The 13850-nt window shown below is 39.3% G+C and overlaps 1 protein-coding gene across 12 annotated transcripts in view; it reads left to right on the plus strand.

The window, feature by feature from the left end:
• The window catches only part of TENM2 (teneurin transmembrane protein 2), a 478752-nt gene that overhangs the window by 383993 nt on the left and 80909 nt on the right, over nt 1-13850 (plus strand). For all 12 annotated transcript variants that reach the window (XM_033517641.1, XM_033517643.1, XM_033517644.1 and 9 more), the window contains one exon: nt 11602-11796. In XM_033517641.1, the coding sequence (XP_033373532.1) occupies nt 11602-11796 (195 nt within the window). The remainder of the gene's footprint in view (nt 1-11601; nt 11797-13850) is intronic.

Here is a 13850-nt window from a genome sequence, read left to right on the forward strand (position 1 = left end):
TTATCTGCTAAAGATCTTGTCTTGAATCATTTAAAGTGGGGATTCTCCTTTTGTTTAGAAACACATCCTTTGGGGGATTTTTGTTATGGTTGGACCTCTGCAGGGCAGCAAAAATGCTTTAATTTTTTTTAAAGAAATGTATTTAATGTTGTTAAATACACCTAATAATTGCATCTCATGTAGTAATTTATTAGCATGTTTTCTGTATTAAACCATCAGTAAACATACAGGCAAGATTTGTGCATGTGAATTATATTGTCATTTCAAATGTTTCTGAATTCACGATGCACCCTATGAACTTGAAATTATGTATGATTCCTTTTTCCAAAGAGCTTGTAGTATAGTGCTGCAGCTAAGAAGTCAGATTTATTCTGCAGGATAAAATTTCAGACAAAGCTAAAAGGATTAAGAAAAATAAAATTGGGGAATGCTGAGGAATTCAGTAATGAAGAAGAAAGAAATTGACTGAAGTCACTGATGCCAGTGATGGACAAAACATGACAGGTAAAAAGTGGACTTGTAAGGAATTATGAGTCTCTGATTTCAGCAAACACTCAGGTATTTTATGTGATCATTCCCTACCCCACCTGGAGAAACTCAGAGACCAAAGAGAGCCACAGGCAGAAAGTACTGTAGCTGAGCTGGAACCAAATTTTATTGGCTTAGTATTATAAGAAAGTCTGCTTTGCTTATGTCCAAGATGGAAAGCACATGGAAACAGTAAAATCTTATTAATGGATTTGTCTTCAACAGCATTATGTAATATTTTCCCACTTGATAAAAACTGGGTGCACTCATTTGATCTCTCATGGCTGCCTTTGAAAACAGCTGTATTATCAGTTTCTTCCCTTCTTATACATGTGCAGCACAAACATGTCTATTTGCACAAATATTTCCTGTTTCAATGGACTTCCAGTAAGTAGAATATCAGAAAAGGTTCTGAATACAGTAAGGAAGTGGACATCCATATAAATACATGCAGGACAAAAACCATTGTGCAGCTTAGTTCTGGCAAGCCAAAAAGCATTTTTCCTTTATAATACCTTCATTGGTGCCCAAGAATTTCTCTGCTCCCACTCTGCTCTACTGAGCTGAATTGTGCTCACTGTGCTGAATGACTTGTAATTTGTTTTTGTGCTTAATTGGTTACCTTATCTAATTGTGTTGCAATCTAAATTTTGGTTTTACTTTGCTTTGTCTCCCTGGAATTGTAGTGGTGTTTGTTTATTTCATTAAGTTCTAAGGGTTCATCTTGGCAGTTGTGTTGGGATCATCTTGGAGTTCTTGTGATGATGGTAAATGTCATTGAAGTGACTATGATTAAGTGGTATTTTAAATCACATTCTAGAAATACAGCTGTTGTCAGACATCCTTAGACATTTGCCATCCCTGAATAACAGAAACAGCCCTGAATCATAGCTTCAGATTTCAGCATGCATGACTTTTTTCACACCTACACTGTATCTGGATTTGAAACTGTAATTTAGATATTTTTCTATATTTAGTCCTTACTTCAGTAAGATTAAATTCAGTTACTGTCATCCCCCTTCACTTTCTCAAACAAACAAAAAAATTCTAATTCAAATGTAGAAAAATGTTTAAATATCTGCAGCTAATGTGGAACTGTGCAGTTAAACATGTTATGATTTAACTTTTCTGGTAAATTTAACACGGCAAATAATAGTAACTAAAACAAGACCAAAGCAGCCTGCATTTTAAATTCCCTGAATTCTGCAGCCCGTGGGTGCATCAACTGCATTGCTGTTCAGCCAGAGCAAAGCCACTACCAGAGGAGCAATAGTTTTTACAGTATTCACTGGGAATGGTGTAAAACTTAGCAAAAATATTTTAAGAAATATTTCACTTTTTTTTTTTTGCTCCTTCTTCTAGAAGCATAAGTGACTTTGTGCTGCTAGTGCTTTTCTGTTATGGATCACAACACTTATGTTTGGAATTCTGGTATTTGATGTTTGTCCTTACTGCTGCTTTTTGTGAGCATCTCTGATTCCTCGCTGACTCTCTCCACTGAGATAGCAACTGAAACCTCTGAGATAGTTTAGTTTTGCCTTCCTCCACAGTTTTCCTAGTGATAAAGTTATCAAAACATAAGAATGAATATCTGCATGCTTGTCTATGACAGTAGCTGATTTCAACATCTGTTGGTTTCCATCTGTTGGTAGGAAGTAAAACTTGTTTCTCTGCGTGGTCTTGTATCTACTTCACTGCTTATATCCAAAGCAGGAATTTCACAGCTCTGATTCTGTGTTACTCACAGAAAAAGGAGTTGGTTTGGTTGCTTTGGGTTTTTTTCTTCCTTTTCAAAGGCATATAATAAGTGGAAATCAGTCTGATTCTTCTGCAGTAAATCAGAAGCAGAGCAAGGGAACTTTCCTTTCCTTGAATGCATTGATGCCCATGAAAAAGAGATTGAACTGTGCTGCTCCTTACCAGTGTAGCAGAGAGGGAGGGCTTTATCTGGACTGGTTGCAAATCATGTTCATGTACTGAGTGGGTTCTGCAGTCCTCCCTTAGCACAGGCAGTGACAATGGCAAAGCTTCTGCCACGGTGGAGAAGGAAACAACCAGGCTGACCAAGAGCTGAATCCAGAATGTACTGGCAGGACAAAGCCCTCAAGACATTTGATTCCTGGCACAGCCAGCTGATCTATCAAGTGTCAGTGCACTCAAATGTTCTCTTTTGTATCCATCTCCAATTTGTAGTTTGTTTTATTCCACTTGAAATTCTTTTTTTTTATGTGCAGCTGTGACTTCTCCAGTGAGACAGAACACTGGTCTCTTTCCCTCCTCCAATATCTTTATCTAAGATCTTTGTTGGTGGTTAGTGAGATTGTCTAAGCTCATCTTCACAAAAGGAATGATGGGGCTTCAGTCCTCTCAATCCACTATGAAAATAGTTCTTTGGTATTTGATATTGCCTTAGTTTTGATTTACTTATTCTTATGGACTGCATTGTTATTGTTACTGAAAATACTATAGGGGTTAAATAATCCAGCAAAATTTACTTGTACCAACAGAGCAACCTCAAAAAGATCTTTTTAAGAAATGGTGTTTCTGGAAATTGGTGCTAGTATGGGAAGGCACATTTGTATTTCTTACATAGATTTTTTGTAACAGTTGTTAAGCAAAGCAATTATCTAATGGAAATAGATACTTTGTACATTGGTAGAGGAGGGAACAGAAAGTGTTTTCTTTTTGAGGGATAGGCTCAGGCTGAAGGCATGAGAAGAAGCATGACCGTCGTGATAAATTTGGGCCAAAGCAAAAGTTTGCTGCATTGGGAAGAATGTAAATATTAATTGTGCAGTTAATGCTGTCCAGTCACTTCTATAAAAATCATGCCATTTTTTTTGTAGAACAGCTTAAGTACTTATCGATTGAGAACTTCTATAACTCCCAAAATGGAGGCATCCCCATATCTCTACAGGTATTTTAAATGAATTGAATTAATCATAGGCTTAAAAGTCTCTAGTGATCTTTGTTAAGTTTCCTGGGTTTAATTAAAACATCTGTGCAGTTTTAATTTATCGATTCATCCAACTCATATGTCATGTTTTTAACACACCCCAGCATGCTCTGCATCATTTTTAACCCGATTTCCACTTAACTAAAGCAATTAAATTCACCCCGGATTAATTAAAGCATCCATACTTTAGTGCTTAAGTCAGCGTGTGCTGCTTTCCCCAAATGGTTTCTGAATGTCAGAGATTTGACACACCTGATGGGTTTTTTGTCCTTCTGGAAATTCTTCTGTGGGTTTCCTCCTCGCTTGCTAATGTGCAGAGTTTGGGAGCTTGGTAGGGCTGGGTTTGGGCGACTGAAATGGGGAGAGCAGAGCTTGGCTACTGGGAGACACATTCGCTCTGGGTGCTGAGCTGGAGCCTGCCAGGGCAGAGCAGCACTAGTGTTAAACCATTTATATGAGCTCTGTGTTCTGTAGCCAAAGCATTTCATGGAGTAACCACTGAACCACCTCATGTCACTGCCAGTTTTTTCACAGTTGTTCATTCTCCTGCTTCTGGGTGAATTTCTAGAAGATAACTTCTGCATGGAAGAGCACGAGCTCTTAGAGCAACCTAAAAAGACTTTGTAGAGCATTCTAATTGTCATTTGTTCTTAACGTCTAATTGTTCTTAAGAATGTTTCAGCTTGATGGGAGTTAGTGAATTTACTGATCTCTGAAGAGCTGCCAGACTAGCCAAACACCATTCTTCCTGGCTGTGCAAATAGTAGGTTTGTGAGGCACAAAAAGCAGGTGAGAGAAAACACTCTTGGATTCATTCAGTCTCCCATTCCAGAATGATTTTCTTGGGTCTGATCTTTCTAGGGATGGAGCAGCTTCTCACAAGGAAAGTGGTATACAATTAGCATAAACTAGTAAAAGAGAAACAAGGTAAACCATGAAGTGGTCTTAGAAGTTACTTCAGATTTTCATATCCACAAATGAACTTCAGTAAAAACAAATAGGTTTGCAGACAAGTAGTGAAATGTGCAGCCAACAGACTGAAATAGATTTAAACAGAAAATATGAAGGGAACTGTTGTCAAACAAAACCATTGTATTTTCAGGCTGCAATTAGATTTATATGTCTTCTAATTTTTTAGAAATGTCTGTGGGCAAATACTTGGTGTAACAAGGGATAAGATAATTAAGGGCAAATATTTGGTGTATAATATGACAGGGGATGTCTCAGTACTTTTTTGTTTATAATATTAATGTAAAGACTAGAGCCAACATTTTGAAAAAGGTTGACAGCAATTAATTTTTTTAATAACTGGGCTGATTTTCTAAAATGCAAATGCTTTAGATTCCTTTGAGTATAGTGATTTTGTTGTTGTTAAGCCATTTAGATTAAGATTGTTCATACATAAATAGGTATGACTTCATTTTAGGAGAACAGGAACTTGATTGTAGCTTTTGCAGTGAATTTAAAATTATTTGGGGCTTTGGTAGATAGTTGTAGCACTCAACTCATGCATCAGTAAAACACATCTTCACCTGATTAATTATTAATCTAATTTTTCCATCGTAGAGAAATTAATATGTGTAGTCTAAATGCTGCATATGCATTCACCAACATAAAGACCACAATAAGAAAAATGCCAGTAGAGTGTGACTCTGCTGTCATCTATCACGTTAGGAACCAGGTGGTTGTACACAACATTTGTCTTGGCTCTTTCCTCCTTTTCTGCTGCAATTTGGAGCTGGCTTGGAGTGCATTTATAGGCTTCAGATTAGACTGTCAAAAACTGGAATCCTTCTTTATATGTTGGCAAAATCGTGCATAATCTCCCAGCAGTAGCAGCCTAATCTCTGCTAAAAGGAAGTCCAAGCATGAGGTATTACAGAGTCTGAATTAATTATCCACTGGAGGAGCTGCACCCAGAAGGGTGGCTGGTAGGGCTCAGTGCTAAGAAGTTTGACCTACATCTGTCTTCAGTTCAATTCCTGGTGGTCAGTGACAAAAAACCTACTTTAGTTTCATTAGGCAAGTGTGGATTTCACCCCTTTATATAACAAGGAATTTGTGTAATTCCGTGTCCAAAGGGCACAGCAAGACTGCCCAAATGACTTCAGTGAATTTTTGTGACTGAAAATTACTTCCTCCTCCTAAACATAAAAATAAATATTTTTCTTAGGTGTGGCAAAATTCTGTACAGTTCAACAAGGGCTGAACGTGTCTTACCTAGGAGTATAAACAGTGTCTCTTCAGAATGTTTTTTGTCCAGAATGTGTTTATTTGTTTAGAGGGAAGTAAAGCTGTAATGGCTGAGACCAAAACTCCATTTCACCCAGGGTTTCAGCTATGATGGTGGCATACTGAAGATGGCTGAGGATAAAATTTTTATTTGTCTTTGTTTCTTCTCCATTAAATTCTTCTGTTTCCAGAGATATGTGTGCTAGGACTTTCTACAACAGATGAAGGCTCTTTGTGTTCAGTAGCCTTTGCAGATTTTCATTCCATGAATTTGTTGAAATTCTATGATCCATCACAGAATTTTCTTCCATGAGTTTTGTCAATTAATCTTGTTAAAATTGATGGAACAGTCAGCAGAACTCAGACACTTAGATGATTTCCGTTTTCTTTTAGTTCAGTCTTAAGCTCACATTTGAACACTCAGTCCTGATTTTCCACACTATTTACATGGTGAACAAATAGCCAAGCTCATCTCTTTTGCACACCATCTTGTGGTAAGAAGAATGTGGCTTCTTTGCAGGATTGGGGCTTACAAGCATTATGGATACAGCCATTCTGGCCCTTACCCAAATACCACCCCTTGGTGCTGTTTTGTCATGGGCACCTCACCACAAAATTCTGTGGTACACACATTAAAAAATGAGATGGGACCAAAAATTATATTCTTCTTCTGCCATGTTGGAAAATTTGCATTTGAATGTAAAGCTGAGCTCCTTGCAAAATAAGAATAATATAAAGGCATGTCTTTTGACCTGGTCTAGGACAGGCAAGCATTGTAGGTGCAAATTCAAAAACCTTTCCAGTCTGCATGTATTTGTGCCCAGAGACTGAAATAACTTTGAAGAGAAATATACCAATGAATCTGGGTTATGAGGAAGAACTGAAAAAACTCTGCAGTACAGAACTGACAGCCTAAATCCTGGTGGACTTTCTCTGCACCAGGGTAATGTTTGCTCTGCAGCAAGAGAAACCAAGCCAGAGCTCTGCCTTCGCATCCTGTTTGGAGCTCCAGGTAGCAGGGGAAGAGCTCTCAACCCAGCAGCTGTGTAACTAATCCAAGTTCTTCAACAGCCTCCAAGAGCTTGTCACCTCACATGTCCTGTGCTGGCTTCTTGCCATGCTCTAGCAGAGCTGCCCTGGTGAGGATGTGTGTGAGCACTGGAAGGGGCTGTGAGGAGTGTGTGCACAGACTGCAGCTGGGACACCCTTGGCTTCTCTGGACAGAATGGTGGCTTTTGATGCCAGACTCTTTGGGCATTATCCCTGGCCATCTCCTCTCCTCATCCCTGTGTAATAGGCTGTTACCAAATCACCTTTCCTCATGCTTCAGGGAATATGAACATAACTCCAAAACATCCTTTAGAGGGAGAACTTTTAGATGGATGTTTGGCTTGTCTTTCCTGCTCGGTTGATGTTCTGAAATATGTGCAGCCTGCAGGACTCAGGGATGTGTAATGTTTGTTCATCAGCTGAGTCCCATGTTAAAAGCTTAGTCTGATTTTGTTCAAATACCAGTAAAGGGCATAATCCCAAAACCAAAGAAAGTTTAGGGTTAATAGCTGTTGTGCTTACCCAGTCCTCACTCAGAGGATATATACCCTTGGGTTTAAGTTGCCTGAGTGTTGCCATAACTACTCCTGAAGACCTCTGTGCACTTTTTGCCAGTGCTGCTGTGAGATGTGCAATCAATCTCTCCACAGAAATGAGATGGAACTTGGTTGTTCCATTACATAAACCACCTTTCTTCACATTGCTTCAACAAATTCTGAGCAATTGGTGCTGTCCTGGACCAGGGGCTGTCCACTTGACATGGGAAACAAAAGCAGTCCTAGATAACAAGAGGTCCAGGATATTCTTGAGGGGTTTGCACATCAGCTGAAGCTGTCAGGATGTGAAATGAAGGTGGACTGTTTGGGTGTCATCCTGCAGCAATGTGATCTAGGAGACAGGCACAGCAGAATTCATTTTAGGCTACCTGTTCCTGTTCTCTATAGAAGAGCAGCTTGATTGTTTCTCTTCCTCACACAGGACAGACTATAAACTCACAGCAAAAACAGTCATGAAGAACTACTTATTGCAGCAGTGGCAAGCCAGCTTCTCATAATAACCTGGACCTTCTTGCATTCTTGCTTACATGTTTCTCCTGCAATCTTAGTGGCATGGAAGTCTTGGAAATGCTAAAATTCATCCCAGAATCTCTGTCATTTTTCTTATTCTCAAAGTGATATTCCTATAGTTTGCAAAATAGCTCCAGCAGAGGATTGTAGATTAAATTGTGGATTTAAGTTGCAAGGGTCTTAACTGTATCCACTCCATCCCTAAGGTTAAGTGACAGATTCTCTTGTTTGTCCAAAGTCAGTTCTGGTGTCACTGGCATCATGACCGCCCTGGCAAACCCCTGCAGGCAGATTGCTGTTCAATTTACAGACAAGCTTCACAAGGACTGAACAGATCCATGAACCACAGCAAGACCTCTGACCTGATAGAAACATGAAGAGAGGAATGAAAAGCTGTGACATGGCTTTCAGCTTTTCTTAAATTCCTGAAGCACCATAGCAGAGTCAGGGAGCACTAAAAAACTGCTGTGGGAGCATTTTAGCTCAAGACCCTATACCATCCAGTAACCTTTCTTCTGCCATGCCAGGCTCTGGTATCCCAGAAGTTGAACCCTGCAAATCCAGGTCAAAAGCAGGAGCTAAGAATGATTTGCCCACAGACAAGTTCCAAATAGCAGATGCCCATCACCTTTAGCTGGACTGCAGTTACCCATTGCTTAATGAGACTTAGGGCCAAAGCAAGCAGAGAAGTGATCTTATAGCAGGTGTCTGGCACAGAATTACAGGTCCACACCACTCTAGCTAGGTCTAGACTGGTCACAGTTAAGTGCCTTGGATGTTTTTGTTGTTTTGGTTTTCTCTTTTTATTTATTTTAAGAATGGTTTATTTCTGCTCAGTCCCTCTTTCAAGGGAGGGTGCTATTTAAATAGAGTTATTGTCTTTATTTGAGGTTTCACGCCAGAGGAGAGGTTTACAGAACAGAAATCCTTTCAGGATTGAGTAGCATGCTGATCTGTAAAACAACAAAACAGAAGAGCTGTTCCTCACTTGTATCCATCTTGTGAGTCAGCTTAAAGTTTTTGTCCTTATGATTTGAACGAGTGTGGTTTGTCCAAGGAAACTGCCTAATGCCCACAGATCCATTTAGCCTTCCTGAGACCTGTTCCCTCCATGCAGCTTCATCACAGCATGGTTAGGAGTTGGGTGGGCAGCACAAGTGTGCCCACAAGTGCAGTTGGGGAATCCACACTGAGAAACCATCAGTAATGACAGCTCTGAGTCTCTGCAGTGGCATGGAAACATGTAGAAATCATAGATCACAGAGAAACATGTAGAGATCATAGAGAAACATCTGCATCCAGCAATATTTACTTCCTTCTGTGGTGGACTTGACCAAAGGGACTGCAAAAAGGCTTAACCACCACCTAAAGGAGCTGAGAGGTGCCTTCTCCTACAGAGAGAGATTTTTTGTGTTAAAGTGAGTTCCAAATAAAAGACCAGGGTCTGTACAATGTTTCAGGGTGTGCGAGATGACACCAAGAAACTTGCCACTCATGGTCACTCCAGGTCTTCTGGACAGGCTGCCTTCTGATCACTGGCCCAAAATCCTCTACACTGTGCAGAGAGAGCAGGACAGAAAATACTACCTTTCTTACGCTGATTTGAAAAAATATATCAGTGGCAGCCTAAAATAAGCCTTTAAATTGCATGAAATTGAGAGTTATGGGCAAAGGAATTGTGCCCCCAGGTTTTCATAGCCAAAGAGAGGAAGTGATGCCAGGTTTCTCTCTGGCTCACCTGGTGACTTGCAGGAGCAGTGGCTGCAATACCTGGGCAGGGAAAGCTGTGGGAACTGAGCCAGGCTCCTCAGTGGAACATGCAGGCAGGAGGAGCAGTCATGCAGCAGTCAAGCTGCTGTGGTTCAGTAGGTGGTACAGCATGGGAAGGTGTTTGATGCTGAGGTGTAAAAAGATGTAAGAGGCTGTCCTGGAGTGCAGTGCGGGGACAATTTGTCTGTGTGGTGTTTCAATACAGCTGGCTCAGTAAACAGCTCTGAAAACAGCTGCCAAAAGAAAAAACAATATAAATTTACCATAAACTTCTTCACTGAACTCAGTAAAGCACTTGTGAATATATATCACATCTGAAATGAAAATGTTGCTGATGGAAATTGTATTTTATTCAAATTTCTGTTCATTTTGCAGTGCATATGAAAGCAACTGGACAAAACTTAGAGTAAGAGAGAACACCAGGAATGCAGTAGAATGAAGTCCTCTTGCTACTAAAGGATGGATAATATGGATCTAAGACATAGGAGCAGTAACAAACCCCAAACTTCAGCATACTGACTTTGATATTGTTCTCCTGTAGAAGAAAAATAGGCCTAAAAAATATTATACATATTATATGACATGCAGCCATGTATCTTTAGTCTTAATTGAAATCATTCTCAGCACTCTAAATTTTAGCTAACATTTCAGGTTAGAAATCTGAATTTTATTTTTTCTGATCAATTTTTTTTTCAGATATCAAATAAGAAAATGCATAAAAAAATCTATCCTGAAATGTGTTTTTTCAGCAAATCAATGGGACAGCTAAGATTAATAAGGATTGCAGGACTGAACAATGGAGAAGTTGAATAACTGGACCATTGCACATTTCTTTGTAGGAAATCAATTACTTGGGTTCTTCTTGATCATTCGGGTTAAAGGGATAATAGAAGCCAAGAAGACATTAGGACCTTTTAATGATTAATAGTAGCTTTTGAGTATATTTCTGGCACTGTAAAACCGGGTGTTCATTTCTAATTACTTTGAAAAGGGAAAAGACAGGGAAATACTTTTCTGTCTTTATCAAACTGCATCAGAGAGTAGAGCACAAAAGTGCTCCGAGCTTTTCTCAAAGACTCACTTCATTACTCCCATTTTCTGTTATTTCTCTGTTATTTTTGCTATTTCTCTGGCTAGTGACCACACAGCCAGTCTTTGACAGGCACAGAAGTTCACAGAGTGCCGTGTTGCCAAGGGCGACACGAGCACATAGGAGTGAGTATGACTTAGTGAAACATTTATATGCACCTGGGTTTTAATCAACCACTTGTTTCTTTCCATTGCTCTGCATATGTACAACATCTGATTCCTGGCACCCAAGACCTACTGGCTACTTTTATTATTCATAGGCTTCTCTTCATTTGCATAAATGAATATTTGCTCAGAACGTATTACCCCCTTGAACAGTACAGTGGTGAGGGGTGATGGTTAATGGTGCTTTCTTGCCAGTACACACAGGGCAAAAGCTGTCACTGGGATTCAAGGAAACAAGTTTTAGCAGGGATAGTGGTGGCAAGATGCATTTGAAAGCTTGTGTCATTCTTGTGGTCAAGATTCTTGCTCTGAAAACCAAAGGGTCGAAAAAAGACTGGGGACATTACTTGTAAGAAGTGTTATGGTAGAAGAAAGATGCCATATAATAAGCTATTGTGGGGACTGAATGTTTTGTGCTCTATCTGAAAATTGGATGTTACCTAGAGGAAACAAAGCAGAGTAATGTCAAACTCAAATCTGTTCACATTACCTCATTAGTTATCCCAAACATTATCAGCATTCTCCAAAGAATAGCAGTTGTATTCTCAGAATGCCCAACACATATGTGCTTTATTAAGTAACAATCAAATTATTTGTTTGGGAAATGAAGAACTGAACCACTACGAATTATCTCAGATTTTTTTTTTATTTTAATATAAGTGTTTGATAGCAGATTTTTAGTGCACTTTTACACAACTACATGCATGACCCTGTGTGTTGTTTTTCTTTCATTCCGTTTTCCAGCTGCCTGCCCGGTTCTGTGCAGTGGCAATGGTCAGTACTCCAAAGGCACCTGCTTGTGCTACAGTGGCTGGAAAGGTCCAGAATGTGATGTGCCCATCAGCCAGTGCATTGACCCCTCATGTGGAGGTCATGGTTCCTGCATCGAAGGGAACTGTGTCTGCTCTGTGGGCTATAAAGGAGAAAACTGTGAGGAAGGTAGGATAATTATTTTCTCTGTTGTTAGTTTGTTTTCTGGATCTAGGAGTTATTTAATGGCTAGGAAAAATGGAAAGAATAGAATAAAAATCTAAGCATAAAATTGCTGCAGCAGGCAAAAGAGGGTAAAAATGTAGTTTAACACAATTTTACTGATATATCAGAATTCAGGCCTTCTGTATACATTGCTTTGCAGTATTAAGAGTGTCTGCCACAAGTAAACCTGAATAATTCCTTTGTGAAGAGCTAAGAAAAGTCTTTTCTTATGGATTGTGTTTACTGAACAAAGAAAAGAGGAAAAATGCAAAGGAAAAAGGTATAGCTATACAAAATTGTATAGCTTCAACTTCACACAAAGCACATATCAATCACTATTAAGACAGAAACTGATGAAAAATATTTGAAAGACTTGGATATCCATGTTACTTACAGACTTAATGTGGGGCAAATTACTCCTGTTGGCTGCAATCACAGGGGATTAAGGAAAGGTGGATGGCTCACACCATCAATAACTGTCCTTTAAATGCAGAAAAGCCTTTCAGTTTGGAAGTGTCCAATTCCTTGAGTATGTAGAATGAACAAATTTTTAAAATAACCCTTGAAAAATGTGATCATAGATTAAGCTCAACACTAATACATTCACAGAGTTTTCTGTTAAAATGCACAACGTAAATTGGAATGGTTTTCTTTATAAATTACTGTGCTCCAGAGTTTATTAATCCTCCAAACAGAGAAGCAGCTCGAGTGCTAAAGTGATAGGGCTGGGATGTCATGTTGTTAGGACCGAGGAGTCTCTCTGGATTATTCTGAATGGGTTGCAGAGCTGCATTGATACTGTGCATATCGATTTTTATCCTACCCTTACAACTGTCTCTCCCATCAGAAAACAAAGGGAAGAAAACTGTGGATAAACAAACCAAGGGTTTTATTCTTAGGACCTCAGTTATCACCTTTAGGACAAGATCCTGCATTAGCCTGAGTGAACTTGTGGTAAAAGTTCAAAAGTAAAAAAAACAAACCAAGGATCTTCACTGGTGGCATGGCAATTGTTTGGTCAGTTCACTCCTGTCACCTTCTTCCACTAAATCCAACACTCATTATTAGAGCTTTTCTCCAGAATTCAGTTGAAGCCAAGAGGTTTTGCATTGTTTTTAATGTATTCCATTTTAAACTATATCCAGAAAAAGCTGTACTGTCCTTTTTTTTCCCCTTAGAACTGATAGTTCTCAGTTCACTCTGAGTGCATGATACTAGGAGATACTCAAAAATTATCTAAAATGCCTTGCTTTAAATATAATTCTCATCAAAATCATAGATGGAAAAGACTGTCTTTAACATGCTCTACAGCACCCAATCTATTCTCCAGGAATGCAGAACCTCTCTTTCTGGTACTAACTGCAATTGTTTGCTTGGTCTCATTGAGTTTTATACATTTCATCCTATTTTCTGTTGTTGTATAAACTCTTGTGTTATGAGAGATATTATGGTAGATAGCCTAAAATGATCTTTGTTTTATTTAATTCAGGAAATTTTACCTTGCAAGCCATTCCTCCCTCACTGTGATTGTAATTTCCTTGATTGTACTTGCATGGAATTCTCTCTCTGCTTTCAGTTCTCTAGAATGGCTGTGGTTTGTCTGGGCCATGGATCCCCATTTATCTATCTACCTTGGATCCCCAAACTCCTGTAAGACAAATGGGCTCCTGTAGTGCTTAATCCATTTTATCCTCAGGTGAATGTTTGGAACAGTGAAGCAAAGACATCAGCAGCTCCAGAGAAGTTTCTAGAAAAAACCAATGCAGGCCTTTTTTGCAAAGGTGCTGTGGTAACTCCAGCCAAAATTGGGAGCACAACAAGACCAGTCAAGTCAACAGAGCTTTTTGGGAGGTGAATGGCTGTGTGAGATGAAAGGACATACATCATTTAATCAGCACTGTGCTGGGAAGGATACGTCTCTTCCCAAAAAGATAAATGGATTACAAAGGCAGGAGGTATCGATTGCAAACTTGGAAGGGGCCAATACCATGACAAGAAAGGTTACTTCAACCTTTTGC

The sequence above is a fragment of the Parus major genome, chromosome 13 (genome assembly GCF_001522545.3).
Source record: "Parus major isolate Abel chromosome 13, Parus_major1.1, whole genome shotgun sequence".
In the NCBI taxonomy this organism is placed as follows: Eukaryota; Metazoa; Chordata; class Aves; order Passeriformes; family Paridae; genus Parus; species Parus major.